At 34.7% G+C, this 22352-nt stretch overlaps 1 protein-coding gene across 13 annotated transcripts in view; it reads right to left on the bottom strand.

Moving 5' to 3' along the window:
• The window catches only part of LOC108041730 (plasma membrane calcium-transporting ATPase 2), a 59751-nt gene that overhangs the window by 18714 nt on the left and 18685 nt on the right, over positions 1-22352 (bottom strand). For 10 of the 13 annotated variants that reach the window (XM_044460584.1, XM_044460589.1, XM_044460592.1 and 7 more), the window contains one exon: positions 6966-7104. In XM_044460584.1, coding sequence (XP_044316519.1) covers positions 6966-7104 — 139 coding nt within the window. Of the gene's footprint in view, positions 1-972; positions 985-6965; positions 7105-22352 lie in introns of all 13 variants that reach the window. The other 3 variants (XM_044460588.1, XM_044460591.1, XM_044460593.1) reach the window with 1 other exon arrangement.

The following is a 22352-nucleotide window of genomic DNA, read 5'->3' as shown; positions in this document are numbered from 1 at the left end:
TTATGTCTAAATAATTCAAATATGTAACAGGTAGGTAGTTATCATAAATTATCGGCATTAACAGCTGGCCCAAATTAGCCATGTCTGTCTGACTGACCGTGCAAATCTTAATTTTTAGGCACAAAAGTTTTAAGGAAGTTATATTGAAGTGGCATATTCTTTTGATCAAATCAATAATTTTTTGTTAAAATTGTTACTTCTTTATATATTTGTACACTGTAGCTGTGTATATAAAACCAAGCTACAAAGAAGCTGTTAGTCATAGCATATTGAACAGTCTCAAAAAAAATTTATTTATTTTTGATTTAAAAATATTTATAAAAGTGTTCCGTTAAAGAATATCTAACAAACCAATTATTAAAAGCCTATTAAAATAAAATCTGGATCAAACATTTATTGGTTTTAAGAAGTTATTTCACTCCCCATATAAAAGAAAGTTTAAATATATTTCTCCCACCTGGGATTTAAATATTTTAGACAACCACATGAATAAAGCCAGTTTTTCATTTTCTCAAACAGTGTCCTTGCCAAAATTAAAATTTTTCTCAGTGATATCAGTGCATATCCGTTTTTCCCTAAATATTGATACGTTTATTAAAAGTGCTTAGGTTGTAAAAATTAAGAAAAAATAAGTACTTGGTGAATAACATTGTTTTAAAAATAAATACGGTATTAGTTATTTATTTACAATAGCAAACACAAAGAAATATAAATACTGCATACAAGAAATTGTATTTTCTTCATATAGACAATACGCAAAAATGAATGTTTGCAAAAATGTCTCCAATGATGACTGTCAATTGAAGCATATTAACTAAGGTAAACGCAAGGAACGTCTCGTCGATGTCAGGGTGCGAGTGTAACCAAAAAGTAATTAGAAAAATTAAGTTATAAACATAATGGATGGTTACGTATTTGTATTACAAAAAAACTGTCTAGCTGCCAATACATAAAATTATAGACAATTCTTACCGGTACTGAAATCTGGTCGTTAGTTGAGTTTGCGCGTGAGTTTTCAATTACAATTAATAATAGTAATGACGCATGTCGTACGTACAAAGATTATTGTTTAATTTGTATTTTTTATTATTTTTTTATTTTTTTAACATTTTTTGTAGTGTTATAAAATATGTTTTTATAGTTATAGTTATTAAGTTCAGTTTGCGCGTGAGTTTTCAATTACAATCAATAATAGTAATGACACAAGTTTAATTTGTATTTTTTTATTTATGTATATTATTAAATTTATTATTTCAAATTAATAAATATGTCATTATAGTCATAGTTATAGTCATTAATGTTATAGGTTGATTCGATCGGGAATGGGTTAGCAATTAGCATATTAAAAGGGACGAAAAATATTAAATTAACATTAGAAGGTTTTGCATTATTTCTTGCATGGTGTTTAAATTAATAGTTGGTAGGTTTGTTGCTATTGTATATTTTTACTGCACCATTATTATACTTGACACATTTTTTGATAAAAGTTCACTTTTATTTAATAAAATGGGTAAGAAGTGATGCTGATCTAAGTAAAGTACTTCAATATATACCCTCTAATTTAATATTCATTCATATAATGTTCTACCACAATCGATATATTATGATCTGTTAAAGGAATGCCGAAAACATTATTTTAAAATGGAACTGCGGCAGAACCATATGAAAGTTAATTATGCATTCAAACCGGGGTGGGTTACGGAAAAAATTGTAAATATGTGTTGTACACTTACTGTTGAAAACAAGTCCAATTACATAATATCATCATAAAGTGCGAGTCACTTTTTCAATTTGTTTAAGGCTATGCTATATTTTCAGCTCAACCAATACTATTGAAAGTAAATCAATTAACGCTATAGTCAAGGTAAGTCAATTAGTGAACCATAGGTCTTATATGAATTACGTATAGTTCCAGATCAAATTTTTTAAAAGGAAAAAAAGACCAAGATTGTATTAAACCCTAGCAAAGAGTTTACAATTTTTAGTCAACAATTTGCAACGCAGTGAACGAGAAATTTCCGATCCATTTCCTTCCGTTCGTTTCTAAACAAACAGTCTTTCAATTGTAAAGCTATCTAAAAAAAAAATCAAAAGTATATAGAAGATAGACCGGATGACTATAACAAATAGCTGTCATAGGAACAATCGGAAAAAAATATATATGGTATCGGATGACTGTATCATATAGCTGGTTCACGGTTACTGTGTGTACTTGTGTAGTATCCATTCTTACTGTGTCTTTCTAGATAAATCGAGTTTTCCTCTAAACCCTTATATACACTTGCATTTATTACAAAACGAACACAATTCAATGAAGCTATGTCGATTTTGCGCTGCAGTTTGCCATCATTTCTATGGCTGCTATATGATATTGTTGTCCGATTTTGACAAAACTAAAAGCGTAATTCTTATATCAAGGAAATATTTTGATAAATACAAAAACCGGCAAAATACATTTTTTAATTTTTATTTTTTTGAATTTTTCGATTTTTTATGGGATTATGGGATTTTAATTTAATTAAACCCGTAATTCCTAGATTTTAAATATTACCAAATACCAATGAAAAAAAAAAATTAAAAACAAGACAGGAAGCAAACTTTTCAAGCAGAAGTTTTTATACCCTTGCAGATTTTACAAAACGATTCCATTTCGATTTTGCGCTGTATTTTGCCAACGTTTCTATGGCAGCTATACGATATTGTTGTCCGATTTTGACCCTATTAAGTATATTTATTCTTGATCAGCATCACCAGGAGAGTCGATCTGTCCGTCCGTCCGTTTCTACGCAAACTAGTCCCTCAGATTTAAAGCGTTCTGCTTATAATTTTCCCAAAAGTTGTCTTTCTATTGCAGGTAGTATATAAGTGGGAACGAGCCATATTTAATTAAGTTAAAATCTGACACATATATCACATAGCTCCCAAAGAAAAAAAACTTTTTTAAATTTTACATTGCTGTTTTTCTATTTATTAAAATATTCCTTTGAGATATAGTAATTATTTACTATATTATAATTACGATTTTAGTTTTGTCAAAATCGGACAACAATATCATATAGCTACCATAGAAACGACTTATATATTGCGTGCAAAGGAACCAAGGGGTGTGCAAAGTTTCAATTCGATATCTTTAAAACTGAGAGACTAGTTCGCGTAGAAACAGACAGACGGACAGACGGTCATGCTTATATCAACTCAGGAGGAGATCCTGATCAAGAATATATATACTTTATAGGGTCGGAGATGTCTCCTTCATTGCGTTGCACACTTTTGACCAAAATTATAATACCCTCTGCAAGGGTATAAAAAGACAGTTCCGATCAAAATATATGAAAATCGTATCTTTTATATTTAAATATGAATTGAATTGGTATATTTGTATTTTATAAAATCTGAGGACTGTACTATGTAGTTGCAATAGAAACTATTAGGAAATGAATGTAAAAACTCCAAAAAGAAAATAAATAATTAAAAATACCTATTTCTAGAGATAAAGTCGCTTATATATTTCGTTTATCAAATAGCTGACATACGAAAAATCGTTATTTGTTAACAGAATTCAAAGGAGTAACTACGTCTTATATAAAAATCTATTTTGACGGTTGTACACTTAGCGATAATTCGTAGTTCGAGAGTGTGAGGAGGGGACTACTATACATACATGCAAAAATAAAAATCTGCTGAAATGGTTTGATCGGATCCAGTGATACCGATCGAAATCTTTAATTTAGGAGACTTTAAGAAAATTATTGGTTTGGAGGAAAATATAAATATAGAAAATTTTAGCTGTTAAGGGCGGTGGTGCAAAATATTTCAGTTTAAAAGTACGCGTCGAACGATCATGATTCCGATGTTACGTCCTAAAGTTGTCTATTTGCATATTCCTTATCATTTGAAATGTCTAATAACTAGATTCCAACCGTTATTAAGCAACAGAAACTGCGGCTTTTATCAGTTCAGAGCAACTAACGCTGCTGCCGGGACTTAAATTTCGCAAAAAGGTTAACCAGCAAGGTTTATACAAAGTCCAAATGTTTCAACTCATTGTACTAGGCAAAACCAACGAAGTTTTTAAATTTTTTGACCAATAGTTCTGTTATATTTATTTGTGATTTTCGAATCACGGAAATAAAATAAAATTTTCGGGATATCCAATTTAAACAGAAATTATTGAACTGCTTGGAAAAATTATTAGTGTGGTTTTTTTTTGGATTTTTATTTATAAAAATATTCAATGAAAATTTCAAATAAAATTGTTACCTACATGGGATTTTAATTTCTTTAAGCACAACATAATCTTTTTTTGAGTTTTTAAAGCAAAAAAATTTGAGATATTTAAAATAAAAAAAAATATAAAATAAAGAATCCTTTTACAAAGATATAAATTACATGAAGATAACATTATCTAAGATTTAGGTTTTAAAAAACTCAAAAAACGATTGATTCCAAGTTTTTGTTAAAATACAAATCACGTATAATGATTATTTTTTAGTTTTATTCATAAAAGTTATGATCGTTCCGGTTTACTTTATATTTTCAACTAGGGGTCGGCATTCTTCCACTGTGTTGCAAACTTTTTGCTACGTACCCGTAGCCAGGTAGTGAGTAAATAATAAACCCAGAAAAAGATTTTTCTTAAATTGTAGGTATTTAAGTTTTTTTAAATTTGTATTTTTAAAAAAGATATAAAATTTCACTATTCTATATTAAGCATTCAAAATAAATGTTGATTATATTATATATAAATAAATTAATTTTAATCCTACACATTGCATACACATAAAGTTGATGCAAAATTGGTGAATTGAGTACCGGGTATGTGTCTTATTGTTCATACACTTGACTATAGCGTTTTGTGAAACATATCCGTATGATTACCATGGTCGATCAAAAAACTGCTTTTCGAAACTCACTTTTTGTATGTGTTTTGGAACCCCTCCCTTATTAAAAAATGTAGATTTTAAATGTTCAGTTCTTTTTATTTTTAATGTTTTAATCAGAACCAACGGAAAGTTTTAGTTGAGCAATTTGGTTGAAAAAGATTTCTGGGGCATAAGGGAACAAGTGATTCCCATCTGGTTCACATTTCCTTAATACATTATATTGTGATTGGTTGGAAAATATTTTATTTCACATTAAAAACTTTAGGGTCCCAAAACACATTAAAAAAGTATTTATTTGAAAAGGGGAAAATGTTTTTTCAATTTTATCGGAGAGTGAATATTTCTATTATATAATTAAGTACTAATCTAAAATATTACTTCTTGTTTTACTAGCTTTGAATTTTATTACCATAACCATTTTCTACTTTAAATCTTCGTTATTTTCTTACGAAATTTTTTAGTTAGTCAACATCAAAACCTTCCTATACTTATTTTTAGTTAGTTGAAAGACGGATGAAGGCAAGCCAAATTAAAAATTTGGCAAAATGCCTAAAAATGCACCCTTCGGTATTCCGAAAAATGAAATAAATGAGAGGCGCACTTTTCCCTTTTTTACGGAAAAGTATCATGCATATGGTAATCAAAGCTAAGTTTAATTTTGGTAGCAATAAAAAGTAAAGAAAATATACAAAAATAAGTATTACAATATCATTTTATATCGATTAATTGTATGCTAGGGTGAGACATGGAAGTTATTAAAAAATAACGTTAGCTAGGTTGTTCAGGTCAGAGATCGACATATTTATTTTTAGTAATCTTTCAATCAAAGCTAAGCTATGTAAAGTGTACAAAAGTGCTGGTGTCAATTAATAGAAAATGTGTATAAGTAGATGAAGTCTTACATAGATATTTCGTAGTTTTTATGAATTTCAAGAATCGATTAAAGATAATACTACAACATAAAAAAACAGTCTAAATGTTTTTATTCTCGGGAAACCATATTTAAGTTATTTATCTCTTATTAATCTTAAAAACGAATTAGTCCCGAATTTGTAATCACACTTGAACAGTAAAATGACTGTAGAAATACGATACAGACGAAAAAGATAGAGAAAGACAGATGGAGCAAGATAAATTGGAAGATCAAAAAAGACAGATGATGAGCAATACAAGCTGTGGCTTCACACCGAACTTGTCTAGTTTTATTTATAAAATCAATCTACAAAATCAATCTGTAACTATCAACTACTATCCCTGCCTAACTGAACTGATTCACTTGAAGGATATTTACATACATTTGCGCATTTATTTACTTTTAATTCAATAGAGTCGCAAAAATAACAGCTTCGGGTTGCCGAATATTGTGTTCTCTTAAAAAATCTTCCATGCCTAAATATTTATTTATGTATTATACATATATATATATATATATGCACATAAATATATTTATGTTTTTAAGATATATAGAACAAAATTATTTTTGGGAATACTATAACATGACAAATTTACGAAACGGTACTGTATTTGGTAGTGAATTTACCGATGGAAAACACAAATATAACATTTTCAATTCGTATAAGAAATATAAAAACAAATTAAAATTTAAAGTTGATGGTCTTGAACACAAAAATACTCATATAATTCCCGATATTTTTATAATAATTAGGTCGATTAGTTGGTTGCATCTACATGTCTGAAATTTAAATTTTCTATATCACAGATATTTAAATTATTGGAATTATTAATTGGAAGTCGCATTTTTATACCTTTATGACATTTTTCGAAAAAATCGACCTTAAAACTAAAACAAAGACATATTCTTGTAAGTTTCGTCAGTGTCTAAAAAAATTAAAATATAACAAGATATTTGTGTGAAATGTGAGTCAGATATCATATAAAATACCCATGTAATGTAACAATTGTGATTAATGTATATAAATATAAATAAAAGAAAAAAACTTTAAAAAATAAAAAAAAATCATGAGGTAAACAAAAAATAATTTTGATCCTCTTTTTCGTAATCAGATAGTTCAGTTGTATTTTTTCATTTTATGTAACAGTTTATTAGGATATGACACTTACTTGAGTTTGCAAGCGAGTAAGTCCACGAATCCAGAGAATTTGTCCAGCTCTCGGTTTCTTATCAGAATCGATTGAATCAAAACGTTCTTCGCCCAAGTTCATGGCATCTGTGTACTCCTCAGGATGGCCGCGACCCCATCTAAAAAATTACAAAGTGTTAATTAAATAAAAAGTTTTAAATACTTAATATATTATATAATGCAAAAATAATTAATTTAATAAATTGATAGATTTCAACTAAAAACAAGAGAGAACGCTATAGTCGGGTGCCCCGACTTTTAGATACCCATTACTCAGGTAAAGGGAGTGCGAGGGAGATGGAGATAGAAACTTTGATCACGCATAACTTTTTAACGAATGGTCCGATTTGAAAAATTTCGATAGGTATTGATAAACACAATAAAACTGCATTTTTACTTTTCCGAAATATTTAAATTTTTAAAATCGTATATAAGCGATTGTGGGCGTTAAAGGGGGCGTGGCACCTTTTTGAAACAAACTTGCGCTGCGTAGGAACTCCTAGAATCTGCATGCAAAATGCCAATCTTCTAGCTTTTATAGTTTCCGAGATTTCAGCGTTCATACGGACAGACAGACAGACAGACGGACAGACGGACAGACGGACATGGCTATATCGACTCGGCTAGTGACCCTGATCAAGAATATATATACTTTATAGGGTCGGAAACGCTTCCTTCTAGCTGTTACATACTTTTGCACGAATACAATATACCCTTTTACTCTACGAGTAACGGGTATAATCAGAGTTCAGAAGAGAAATCACGGGCAACCGGTTCCAACTGCACCATATCCAACCGGCTATGGAGAGTCGAGAGTTACTTGGTCGTCTACACTTATTTGTGCCTAATAGAATTACTAGACACTATATTTCACATCTTTTGAATCACTGTAGAGTAAGGGGCGCAGCCGTATATCGTAGAGATGTGAAAGTAAAGTCCGGGGAAAAAAGTAAAATCAATTTTGTGCTAATGAAGTAAGTATTAATCGTTTTAAGAGGATCCGAATCAAGATTTGAGATTATAGGAAAATAGTCTATTATCGTCAGAACATAATACTCTGAAAGGCTCATGCAAGTCATCTACAATGATTTAATATTAGGGAAATATAATTTCTTGTTAATCTACTTGGCACAGAAAAGAAGAGCCAACTTACCAAGTCGGTTCTGTCAATCTCACCATGAATAAGGTTATAAATGAAGACAGTACCAAGCATCATTCTATGGTTGGCTAAGGAGAGTAAATTAATCAACAGTAGTCTACTAAAATAAGAAGGTAAGATAAGATTTGCATCCCAGTTTAGGCGCCGTAAAGCAAGAAACCCATTTAAATTTAGTAAATTATCTCGGCGAAATTCTCTAAATCGGATTGTAAGTTAAAATGGCGGGAAATGTATATGTATATACAATGTATATTGCAGACATAATTTAACATCATCTGCGTACATCGTTAATAAATAATGTAAAAAGAAGCGGACCACGATTGCTCCCTTGTGGGACACCGGAGGTAACACGGCGAATTTTAGAAATAGATTTTTCAAAAAAGACAAGGATTGACAATTTGACCATCGTTACGAGTAGACGTGTTTTCGTGACCACAGATTGACCACAATTTGACCTCAAGAAAAAAAACACAAATCAAAGACAAACTTACATTAAGTACAGTCAAAACGTCAACGCGAGCAAGACGAGCGTCGGCTCTCTTTACAGCGAAGCAACGCTTACTTATCATTTCTATCAACAAAATACACTAACGCTGAATCGAATTCCTCCAAAATTAACCCCAATCCCGTTCGCTGAACTCAAGCCAATAGTGAACGACAGATCGCGTTCCCCCTCTCTCGTTCCCCCTCTCGCGTTCCCCCCTACGACTCAAAGCATGGTAAGCGATAAATCCGCTTCCTCTGCGACACACCTTTCCCCACATCAATTACCTATTTGCTTGGCTACGGTTACTAGCACAGTAACCTCACTGCAACCGCAACAATGGACCGCTACATTCAAATTAAACGGAAATTAAGACCACAGAATGCTGAGTCGGGCAATACGACAAAGCTTAACCGTGTTGCCTCCAAGCAACCTACGGTGGAAAACACCAGCAGCGAGAATAGATTTGCAATTCTGGAGGACCAGTACAATGTCCTGCCCAATACAGAAACTGAATCGGAGAAAAGAAAGCCAAAGCCGCCTCCAATTTGTAAAACTCTCTCGAGAATTCTATATTGGAACTTTTAGGGAATGATAATTTCCACGTTATTCCCTTAACAAAAGTCAATATTGATGATACTAAAGTCCGAGTCAAACACGAAGATAAGTTCAGAATTCTGACTAAATACCTAAACAGATGACAACAAAAAGAACTAGCAAAGGCCAACAAGTAGTAATTAAGGGCATTGAAGCAAAAGTACAACCAACAGAAGTAGCTGATGCACTTAAGGAGAACGGATTTGAAGAAAAAACTGTTACCAACATAATTAATAGAAATCGACGCCCTCAACCCTTATTCAAAGTGGAACTGATACCAGCGCTTAAAGCTTTGAAAAGGAATGAAGTGCATCCCATCTACAAGCTCCAGTACTTACCTTATCGCAGAGTCTCTGTTGAGGAGCCGCATAAGCGCAATGGCCCGGTACAATGAACCAATTGCCAAGAATTTGGACACACGAAATCTTACTGCATGCTTCGCCCCGTATGTGTAGCTTGTGGCGAGCTCCATGGCTCTGCGGAATGCAAATTAAACAAAAAAGGCCCCGTAACAAGAAATGTGGAAATTGTGGAGGTAACCACACGGAAAACTATAGAGGTTGTCCGGTTTACAAGGAGCTGAAAAGCCGGATCCAACACAAAGTGTCTACATCTCGGTCCCAAACAGCACCATTGATACCTTCGAAATCTACCCCATGAAGTCATCTTTTTATGAAATTATGGAGACGATCATGCAAAGTCTGATGAGAAATCAAGATATCTTGATTCAGTTGCTTCAAACCACCTTATCAAAATAATCAATGGCTTCCCTGCGTATAGCAGGAAATGGTAACGGCGTTCCACGGCACAAACTTGAGGTAGCTCAATTCATAAATGATAACGAAATCGACGTCATGATCCTTTATGAAACACACCTTACAAACAAATACCATTTCCAAATCTGTGCGTACTTATTCTACAGTACAAGTCATACTGACGAAAAAGCACGTGGAGGCACCTGAATTTTAATTAGAAACCGCATACAGCATCACTTCCACCATTTGCAAGCCACTTCTATAAATCTACAAACGGATGGTCAAAATATAACTCCAGCGGCTTTACAATAACCGAAGCACAGTTTATGGACTACTTCAACACACTAGGCAAGCACTTCATAGCAGCAGGAGACTATAACGCCAAGGACACGCACTGGGGATCTCGCCTTGTGACCCCAAAAGGAAGGCAATTTTATTACGCCATTATAAAGAATAGCAATAGGCTAGACTGAGTTTCACCTGCTTCACCCACATACTAGACTTAATTGACTTCGCAGTTACGAAAAATATCCCACGCACTCTGATCAGCGCCAGTTCATTGTCAGACCTATCATCGGACCACTGGCCTGTGCTTCTTAGTCTACACCAGCGGTCAGAAACCAAAGACAATCCTTCCAAAATAACATCAAACAGAACGAACTGGCTCAAATTTAAAAAGTTCGTTAGCACGCACATTGAGCTAAACCCGAGGCTAACCAACGTAGAAGACATAAACAGCTTCACCAACACACTCGAGTCCGTTTTGGTATCAGCGGCTCGAGTATCAACACCCCAAAGAAGAATCTCAACCTACAATCAAAGATACACAAATGCACAAATCGAGAGGCTGGTCCAGGAAAAGCGCCGATCACGAAGAGATTGGCAGTTACTTAAGGGGGTCTTCTAGTCTAGAAATTTGAGAAAATCGAAAAAAAAATTTTTTCATAATTCTGTAGTTTGTTTTGATCAAAAATATCTCCCTAAAAGGATTTTTCAAAACTCAAATTATTTTGAAAGCTATAGCCGTTTTAGTGACGTGGCAACTAGACCAGTTGAGGGAACGACTGGAACTTTAAACGCGTTTTTCTCGAAACTACTTTTTTTGATGCGGTCGCCACTCTAACTCAAGTTCTAATCAGTCGATTTACTTGAAATTTGGCATGAATATTCTTTAAATATATCGCTATCGCATGAACCAACAAAAAATAAAAATTTTAAATTTATAATATTTTTAAAAATTTGACAAGGTGGAAAAATTAGTGAAAAAATTGACTTTTTTCTTTGACTAGCCGCCATTTCATGAAAAAAAAAAGATATTTTCTTTTTGGTGGTTCATGCCATAGCGACATTCATTGTTTTATTTTTCAGATAACTACAAGCATAGATATCATGGCGACGCGGACACGGCCTCTTTTTTTTCCCCTCTTCTTTAAGAAGGAATAACTCAATGAAAAGTAATTTTTTTTTTTGCAAATTTATTTTATGTACTCCTTTAAGTTTAATAAACAAATGATAAAAAAACGGATACTAAAAATATCTATTGTTTTTTTTTTATTAATTGTTAAAAAAAGGTCGATATTCGAGCCTCTAGACTAGAAGACCCCCTTAAATCGCCTTTCGCAAAGAGGACAAAATACAACGGCTCTATGAAGAGCAACTATCTCCAACCAGCTCAATGTACCACCTGTAGAGAGCTCATTCCACACTAAGCACACCAGTTGAAACCGTTACCCCAATAAGGACTACATATGGTAATTGGGCCCATAGTGACAAAGATAACGATTTAGCGTCGCTTGTGAACAGTTATGTTTACCTTTGTGCTCTGAGTTTTTGTATTTTTTCAGAGATTTTGTGCGAGTGTTTTGTGTTTATTTATTTACAAAGCTTAACTTAATATCTGTGTTAGAAATTTTAAATAGATCTCCCAGTAAACGGGTATGTGTTTATAATTGTTTTAACATTTCTATTAGATTTGTTTAATCTCGTAGCTTTGTTAGTGTAATTAACGCTCTCTATACTTGCTAGAACTCTTTTACTCCCTCTCAATTTACAACCGCTCTATTTTATAACTGTAATTTACTCTCTATGAACTTCTGGTAGACTTCTTCGTTTATTTCTCTTACTCTCTCTCTCTCTCTTGCATGCTTTACATTGCATTTGTTTATTGATTAAAGTTGTTGTGTTGCACAAGCCACGCTCAGTCGATATAAGATTTATTCTCTCGTGCTCTCTTTATTCGATTTAATTCGTGATCTCGAGCTCTTACTTTTTTCGTGTTTTGTCCCCTTGTGGTTTTTGGATTTGATCCCAGTGCCAAATTTACTTTGAGGTATTTTTCATATTCTTATTTTTTTATTTGCTTTAAACTTACAATGGCTCTTGTCTGTTCTAAGAAAAATTGTACTCTTGCGTCTTCAACTAAAGACCCTTTTATTTTTTGCTGGCTCTGCGATTCGATGATGCACGTTAAATGTGCAGGATTTACTGGCAGAGTCAAAGATTTCATTGATCTTAATTCTGGGCTCATGTGGTCATGTGGGTCCTGCAAGGAAATGGTAGTTGAGATGAGCGGCTTTATGAGGCAGACTCGAGACAGCCTATTGAATATCTCAGGAGCTTTTAAACAACTCTGTGCCCAGTTTAATAATAAAAAATTATTAACCGAGTCGCCTAAACGTAAAAAAGCCAGTTTAACCGCCGTTAATATGATTGTGGAATCCACCCCAAATCCGAACTTGGTAGCAGCAGTTTCTGTTGACACAGGGGTAAATGAACCAACGGTGCCTATGGATACAGCTAGTTCGGGTGGAACCTCTGTCTCCAGAATAAAATCTACAGTACTGGCCAAGTCAAAGAATTCGTTGCCGACCGTACCTACAGGTTCAGTTGTTCCACAAAGGAAGTAATTATTATACCCGTTACTCGTAGAGTAAAATGGTATATTGTATTCGTGCAAAAGTATGTAACAGGTAGAAGGAAGCGTTTCCGACCATATAAAGTATATATATTCTTGTTCAGGATCACTAGCTGAGTCGATCTAGCCATGTCCGTCTGTCCGTCTGTCTGTCTGTCCGTCTGTCTGTCTGTCTGTCCGTATGAACGCTGAGATCTCGGAAACTATAAAAGCTAGAAGATTGGCATTTTGCATGCAGATTCTAGGAGTTCCTACGCAGCGCAAGTTTGTTTCAAAAAGGTGCCACGCCCCATTTAACGCCCACAATCGCTTATATACGATTTTAAAAATTTAATTATTTCGGAAAAGTAAAAATGCAGTTTTATTGTGTTTATCAATACTTCAAAATTTTTCAAATCGGACCATTCGTTAAAAAGTTATGCGTGATCAAAGTTTCTATCTCCATCTCCCTCGCACTCCCTTTACCTGAGTAACGGGTATCTGATAGTCGGGGCACCCGACTATAGCGTTCTCTCTTGTTTGTTTCTAGATTCACCCCAGATACCACATCTGAGGATGTTTTGGAATTTATACGTGAAAAATTCCCATCCGAGGATATTGCAGTTGAACAATTTCGATTTTCTTACGCTCGTAGGATATCGTCTTTTAAAATATTTGCTCCGCCTGATGTGTTTAATGTGTTACTTTCTGTTTGGCTTAATGATGATTTAGTAATTAAAGAATTTGTTCCAAATAAACCGAGAACAAATAACAGACCTTCCACTGTGTCAAAAAACTAAAAAGTTTATTCTTGGCGTATCAAAATGTTAGGGGACTAAATATGAAGCTACACAAGCTTTATGCCGACTCCTCTGCATTCACCGAAGATATTTTGGCTTTTACGGAAACTTGGCTAAAACCAGAGATATCTGACTCTGAAGTTCTGTCAAATAACTTTAATACCCCCCTCACGTAGGGGGGGCGGTTTACTGATTGCTGTTACCTCTAACCTAACATCCGAAAGAATTCTCACTCATATCCCAAACGAAATTTAATTTGTAAGTGTGAAAGTTTCCTTGCAATCTTTATCTATTTTTGTTACATGTTCCTATATTCCACCTGGCTCTGATCTAGTAATTTGTGAGCACCATCTGTCCGCAATAAAATCCGTACTATCCCTTCATTCTAACAGAGACCTTTTGACTGTTTTGGGTGTCTTAAATCTACCTGATATTTCTTGGTCTCCTCCCACTGACTCACTTGTCGCTATACCTTTATCCGCCCATGATTTTGTAGATGGCCTTTTAGAATTATCGTTACAGCAAGTAAGCTTTATACGAAATTCTTTAAATAGACAATTAGATCTTGTGTTTGTTTCAGACCCGTCCGAGGTCCTGAAGACCGATATCATCCAACAATGGAATTGACAATTTGCCTCCCCTGCTCTGATACCCTCTCTCCTTTAGTGCCCCCAACTAAAATGAGATGTTTTCGTAAATGTGTCTATAATAAACTTAACGATATGATCTCTCATTATAATTGGTCAGACTTGTACAATTGTACAGACATTGAAAGTGCCACTGAACTATTCTATATAGCGTTAAATACTTTTTTTAATGAATGCGTTCCTGATAGGTTTCCTTTAAACCTAAACAGGCCTCCTTGGTTTACCAATGCGCTTCAAAGACTTAAAAACCTTAAATCAAATACTTATAAAAAGTATTTTTCTAAATATGTAGTGACTCGATCGGATTTTAATGTTCTCAACAGTCATTGCTATTCTATGTATCTAAATCGATGTAAATTTGAATTTTCAAATGATCCGAAACAGTTTTTCAGCTTTGTTAATGCCAAGCGTAAGTCATCAGCATTGCCTTCATCGGTACGTCTAAGCTCAACGGAGGCATCGACGGATTCTGACATTGCTGATTTATTTGCTGAGTTTTTCCAAACCACTTATAGTTCGACAGCTTGGTCAAATTCTAACTACCCTAATCCCTTAAATAGGGCAAATTGTATTTTTACCCCTTTAATTACTGAAAACTCTCTCTTAATAGATTTAGAAACAACAACGCCGACATATTCTCCCGGTCCAGATGGACTTAAACTTTTTAATTTGTCTATTTCATCATCAGTTTTTCCTACTATCTGGAAGGACTCTTTTATTATTCCACTTTATAAAAAGGGTGCGAAGGCTGATGCCAAGAATTATAGAGGTATTTCCAAATTGTCGGCAATTCGTAAAGCATTTGAACGTATTATCACTTCTCATTTGCAACATTTATGTTCCTCGCTTATATCACCGTGTCAGCATGGTTTTGTTAAGCGAAGATCGACCACCACCAACCTTCTTGAATTGTCATCTATTGTAATAAATGGATTTCAGAAAAAAATGCAGACTGACGTTATATATACAGATTTTAGTAAGGCCTTTGACTCCGTCAACCACTCTCTTCTCTTATTCAAATTAGATCTGCTTGGGTTTCCTGGTAATCTATTAACTTGGATTTCAAGTTACTTGAATGGTAGGACTCAGAGGGTTATATTCAATAATGCTGTTTCAAAATTGATCTACGTGACATCTGGAGTGCCTCAGGGAAGTCATCTGGGCCCTTTGCTGTTCACTTTGTTCATCAACGATCTTCCCTCTATCATAACACATTCTCGTGTACTAATGTATGCTGATGATGTTAAGCTTTGTTTATCATATAATGATATAGCGTCGGGATTTAACTTACAGTCAGATATTGATTGTTTTCATGAATGGTGTGAGTACAACCTTCTAAAGTTGAACTACCTTAAATGCAACGTTATGACTTTTTATAGGGGCACACTTTTCTTGACGATTTAGGTGTTTTTCTGGACCCTAAACTTAAATTTGACTGCCACATAATGTCCACTGCTAATAAAGCCATGAGTGTTCTTGGCTTTATAAAGCGTTGGTCAAAAGAATTTGATGACCCTTATACGACCAAATTATTATTCACCTCCTTTGTCCGTCCTATTTTGGAATATTGTTCGTCGGTTTGGAGTCCACAATATCAAGTGCACATTGACCGTATTGAGTCGGTACAAAAAAATTTCTTCTATTTGCCCTTCGTAGTTTGAACTGGGATCAAAACGTAAGGCTACCTTCCTACCAGAGTAGATTACTGTTGCTTAATTTACCTACACTTGTAAATCGTAGAAAAATGCTTGGCACTATTTTTATGCATAATCTTATAAGAGGTAATATTGATTCTGCAGAACTTGAAGACCGCCTAACTTTCAATGTTCCTGTTAGACTAACACGAAATTATATCCCTCTAAATTTGCCACGATGTTCATCAAATTTTTGTCTGCACGAGCCCTTTCGCGTTCTATGTAATACTTATAACAACCTTTATCATCTAATTTGCATTTCCACTTCTATCCCGTTATTAAAAACTAATATTTTAACTCATTTACTTTTCTCTTAATTGTGCCTTTTATTTTCACTTGTGTCTTGTCTCTATTTAATTTATGTATTTTCCTCGCGAACTCGCATTTTTTGCCCAAATTGATAATAGGGCCCGCGCGTAACAAGCACGTGCTTGGTGTCGTTGGGCCACTTGCTTGTACTGCTCGTAGTGCATCAACGTCCATAAAGCCGACACATTCGCTATCCATCTTCAGAATGTCTTCCGGCCAAACCCAGCATCAGACGTGCTACTAATACAATCATGAGTAGACGACAACGTAACACGATCACATTGAATTTACGCCGAGTGATTTAGCCAAGGTCATAAAGCACCAACAAAATCTCCATTATGCGATCTAATAATTTCCAAAATGTGCCATTTTCACCATATGCAAGCTCTTCAATGCAATGATGAGAGTCGGCTACATTCCTGAGAAGTGGAAGAAGTCGGTCATGATACCAAAGCCTGGAAAAGACCACACAGCCGCCTCATCTTATAGACCTATAAGTCTACTATTATGCCTATCAAAGCTCTTTGAAAAGTACCTGCAGATCCGTATTGACCGTATCTAAGAAACCACAACATAATCCAAGCACATCAATTCGACTTTCGCGAAAAACATGGTTCCATCGGAAATTTCAACCGCATTTAAGAACAGAGAATACTGTACTGCCATATTTTTGGACGCTTCGCAGACCTTTGCAGGGTAGACAGACGACTCACATGGCGTAGACACATTGAAGGCAAGAGAACACACCCAAAGCTGAAGGCTGGTAGCCTGCACTGTCTTATAAATTCCCGTTCTCTCTTAGTCTGATACTGCTCTTCAACTCAGTCCTAAAACCAATCTGGACATATGGCTCTCCGTTGCTGGGGAGCTCCAGTAACAGCAGCATAGAAATTATGCAGAGAGCTCAGTCGAAGATACTCAGAACCATCACCGGTGCACCGTGGAACGTTCGGAATGATAACATTCAGAGACTTCTGAATATACTCCCCGTCAGAGAAGATATAGCGCAAGCCATGGAAAGATTCTACAACAAACTGTCACCACACCCAAACCACCTCGCAAGAGCCCTAACCAGAGTGAGCATCCGCTCTCGCCTTCGTCGTAACGATTTTCACATCCAGCAATAAATATTATGAACGTGAAAGTTAAGTTAAGTTAAGTTCAGATAAACTGAAATAATAATTTACTAGTTTTTATGATTTGAATAATTTTTTGTTAGTCTCGTCATAGAAGATTCAAAAATTAACGCATGACATCACATAAGAAGCGAGCTCCACAAGATTCGTGATTGTGGATCGACATTTAATAAATCCGTGTTGACACGGCGAAATAACTTATCTACAAAGGTGCTGCAAATGAGTGATGATTTTTTTAAAAAGCTTAGGAATAGCTGACAACTTAGAAATACCTCTGTAGTTAGTGGCCTCTAACTTGTTACCTTTTTTGTAAAGAGGAATAACAAATGATTCCCTCTAAATATGTAGAAATTGTGAAGTTTATAGAGACAAGGTAAACTACTTGTGAAGAGGTTTGCAGGGCCTAAGTACGCACCCAGGAATACCATCAGGCCTGGCGAATAAACAGGCTTAACACGAAGAAGATCCAAAAGAAGAGAGCTTTCTGATAAAGTGGTACAGAATATGAGGTTCGACTTGGATATGGTGTAAGAATAAGGCTGTGATGATTGATCTAAAGTAGAGTAAGTCCTTTGAAAAAATTGGGCAAATAAATCGGATATTGCCTGATCTGTGGTTGCCATCATGTTTTCAAACGACAGCGAGGAAGGTTTACTTGATATAGCGACATGTCAAGAAGGCCACCAATAAAATCATGTCGTGCTATAGGGTAGTATTCGATCCAATTTCTGTGGACCTCGTAACTCCTGGTATATTAAAATTCCCTAGAACACCAGACTTGATAACGGAAAGATGATTTAAAAAATAGGGAAGTTATATGAGCAAGTTATGTATATAGAGTTACCAGGAAGCAATAATTTTACGCAAATGAATTCAATGGTATTTAATTCCTCAAAAAATAACTCCTCTGACGAAAGGTTTGAATCCACTCCAATTAAGACTCCACCTCCCCGTATTGTGTACTTACCTGGAAAAACTTCGGAGCTAAAGATCTCCGGCTTTAACCAGGTTTCTGTCAACACGATAATATCAGAATACAATTTGGTAGACTTTCTACGCAAGCCTCATGTGTTCTTTTAATAAAGAAGGCGGTTAGAAGTTAGTTTTTTGAAGATGGTACACTGGCCTCGCACTAGGAAGTTTTACTTCCACGGGCCCCCCTCTCTTTATTCAATTACTATCGGCTTTAGTTTTGTCTTGATTTTTAAGGGGTTATCCGGGTCTTGACACTTCAAAAATTCATTTTTTTCAAACTTTTTTAAATAATAGTACAGAGTTTCAGAAATGTAGTCTGAAAATTTCAAGTCGATCGAGGCAAAAATGTAGGAATGGGAGAAATTTAAAGCCCAGTGCGTCGAACGTCACAACAGGCAATTCTGGCTCTGGCGTCGGGCAGATGCGGCACTTTAAACGCGTTTTTCTCAAAACCACTTTTTTGAAGTCGGTAGTCACGATTTCTCAAAAACTATTGCACCGATCAACTTTTGCTTTTGCACACTTCTTTTAGGCATAATTCTCTTGTCCTTAACGGAGGGATTTTTTTAATTTTTAATTACAGCTCATTTTATAAGCCAAAAAATGGCCAACATTTACGTAAAAAAAGACACTTTTAATGAAAAGCGCTACAAAAAATTCAAATTTTAATTTAAAAAAAAAATGGTTCGTAGAGGACAAGCGAGACACATACACTATCAGAATAATATTGGCTTTTTGATTTCAGATACAAATTGACGGAGATATTTTGCCTACCGCAAAGACACAATTTTTTAAGAGGTCAAGTTCAAGCCTGCCTCAACGGCTCAATTTTAAAAATTTTTGGTTCAAATTTTTACACAATGTTGGTCAAACCATAAACATTAATGTACAATAAACGAAATTTGTGAAATTGTCGTAAGATCTTTTAAAAAAATTCACGAAAATAGGCTTTTTTTCGTGCTCCAAGACCCGGATAACCCCTTAAGACAATATATCAGAAGATGTTTGATCAGGGGAAAGCTTAGAAACGAAAATTGTTTTCTTTAGTGGAACCAGTAAAAGGGATTTCAGTGGAGCAGACATTGTTTCTGGAGAACCATTTTGAGCCGGTTGTCCGGACTCAGTAGTCCCTTGTGGCCCCTGTGTAGCTATTTGTACCACAGCGGATAAATCGGAATTCTAAAAAGTCCCTGGTTGCATGCATTCTACTACGGATTGTTCGGATACCGAATCTTTTTTAGCTGCTGATCTTAGCAGCATTTATTGGTTTGCCGCAATCAGCTGCTGATTCTTTTTAATATTTTTATTGAGGTTGCGGGGTGTTCCCCTTTTGCTGCTTACCACCAGCGGCTTTTTTGCGCTAAGGGCCTCTTCTAATAGCTTACGACTATTAAACTGCAAGTCTAGCGCAGAGAGGTTAGTTTGGCTCAGTTACGATTTCATAGCGTTCGCAACCTCGACACAAGCGTCACAGCAGAACTGATAATTTGGCCCCTTAGAAAATCCTCACTTGTCCAGTAAAACCAGAGCACTTGGTGCACCACGTTTTCACACAGCCAGCAAGCCATGTTAGACTGGTCAGTTCTAATTACAAGACTTTTAGCAGAAACAGACCAAAATATTGTTACTCATTCTACTTATTTGTTCCAAGAAAACAAAATTTAAATCTATAAGCGAGCAGTTATAAGTACCGCGAGAGACAACTTTTGGGAAAGCTCTAAAACTGATGGACTAGTTTGCGTAGAAACAGACGGACATGGCTAGATCGACTCTCCTGGTGATGCTGAGAGAATATATAAACTTTATAGGGTCGAAAGTATTCTTCACTGCATTGCAATCTTTTGACTGAAATTATAATGTGTTCTGCAAGGGTATAATAAAAAACAACTCTCATTAATGGGAAAAAAAAAGATAATCTACAAGTTCCTTTCTTTAGGCACTGTCTGCTTATGCTTTAGAAAAGTCGCACTGTGCTTAGCTGTCGAAGGGTCTGGTGTATGAATGCATACACCCATTTAAGCCGTTTTCCAAGTGTAAAAAATATTGATAAGCTTTGGAAAAGGATTATTCATGAACATAAATTGAGCGCCTGCAGTCTAAAAAAATTTGATTGCAATTTATTGAACATCTCCTAAGTTGGCGGGAAAATAAAATAAATTAAATTTACCTTGTTGGTTTTGTTATCTTTGAGTTATTGTACAATATTCTAGAGTTTGGGAACGTCAATGAAGAAGATTTACCAACATTTTTTTTTAGGGAATGTCAATAACTAATTTTTTGATCCCTTTTTTTAAATAGTGATATTTTGGTTATCGACAGCAAATCTATTTTGCTTGGTAATATTTTCTTCGTTGACGCTGATGTGTACATTTTTTTAAACAGCTTTGTTATCCCGAGATATTCTATAAAATATATTATTATAGCTAGTGAACAAACGCACGAAATTTTAAAAATATATATAAATGATAAAGTCGTCTGATTCGCCCCAGCCCGACTTATTTTTCGCCTGCAATAGATTTAACTTTTGGGAAAGTTTCATCCCGAGCTTTAAAACTGAGATACTAGTTTTTGTAAAACGGACATGGCTAGATTAACTCATCCGTCTAGTTGTTGATCAAAAATTGCGTTGCAAATATAAACGAAAATAATTCTAAAATTGCTAAACTTTTAAATTATTAAATTATTTGAGTTGTCTAATTGTATTTTAATAGTTTATTAATTTGTTTATGGCTGTTATACTACTCTAACAAAGTTCTATAAACTCAAGCTGTATTACAAAATTTAGAAAAAAGCGGCACAAAAAAAATATTACTTATCTAATTTAATATAACCTATGTCAGATTAAGAATATAGTGGTCTGCTCATACTAATAACCAATTAAAAAAGTTTTAAAATGATCAAGTTCTTGGATTCAAATGTTAAAATTGTAAGTTATTTTTAATGTAACGTAACTTTTTCTATGATTTAAATTAAAATTAGCGGAAGGTGTAATAAAAACATATTTGATCTAGTAAACGTACCCGTCTCAGAATTTTTAAATTTTTTTTTCGCCTACGATTGTAAACGTATAATTTGTTAAATTTTATGTCAATAGCTTTTACACTGAGCAAAAAAATGCTAAGAAGTAATATAGTCATTTTAATCTAAAACAAGAAAGGAAAGCTAACTTTGGGCGGACCCGAAGTTGATATACCCTTGCAGAATATTCTGTAAATTATATTGGTTGGCCAAAAATAAAACCCATAAAAAATCTCAAGTTCCTAACTTTAAACAAGAGAGAACGCTAGTCGAGTGCCTCGACTATTAGATACCCGTTACTCAGCTAAACAACTTAATATAAATATGCCTTCTTGTATGTTTTCACTCAGACCTCCAATTTGGCTAACTTGATTTGATTTGCATAGTTCTTGGGATATAGTTCGGTATTGACAAATGAAAACCATCGCAATTTCCTTTAATAGAAATCCTTATCGAGAATTAACGTTGACTCTGTTGAGCACCTTGGCCAGCTGTTCCTAAGTCATCCGTTAGATGGCGCCATGAAAGGCGGAAATGTAGGCGCTAGCCAGGCTTAAGCGTTTAATGGGATTTTGGGCGTTAAAGTAGGCGTGGCAAACTTTTATTAGGCCAATCGATAGGTATTGACGAAACAAATACATTTCAATTAAAATTTTCATAATAGCATCAAAACTGTGTCCACAGCTTGTAGCTTGTGGGCGTGAGAGGGGGCGTGGCACCATTTTGAAACAAACTTGCGCTGCGTAGGAACTCCTAAAATCTACATGCAAAATGCCAATCTTCTAGCTTTTATAGTTTCCGAGATCTCAGCGTTCATACGGACAGACAGACAGACGGACAGACAGACGGACATGGCTAGATCGACTCGGCTAGTGATCCTGAACAAGAATATATATACTT

This window comes from Drosophila rhopaloa, unplaced genomic scaffold (genome assembly GCF_018152115.1).
Source record: "Drosophila rhopaloa isolate 14029-0021.01 unplaced genomic scaffold, ASM1815211v1 contig_203, whole genome shotgun sequence".
NCBI classification, from domain to species: domain Eukaryota; kingdom Metazoa; phylum Arthropoda; class Insecta; order Diptera; family Drosophilidae; genus Drosophila; species Drosophila rhopaloa.
Note: the sequence above shows the minus strand (reverse complement) of the source record. Positions and strands in the feature narration are given on the sequence as shown.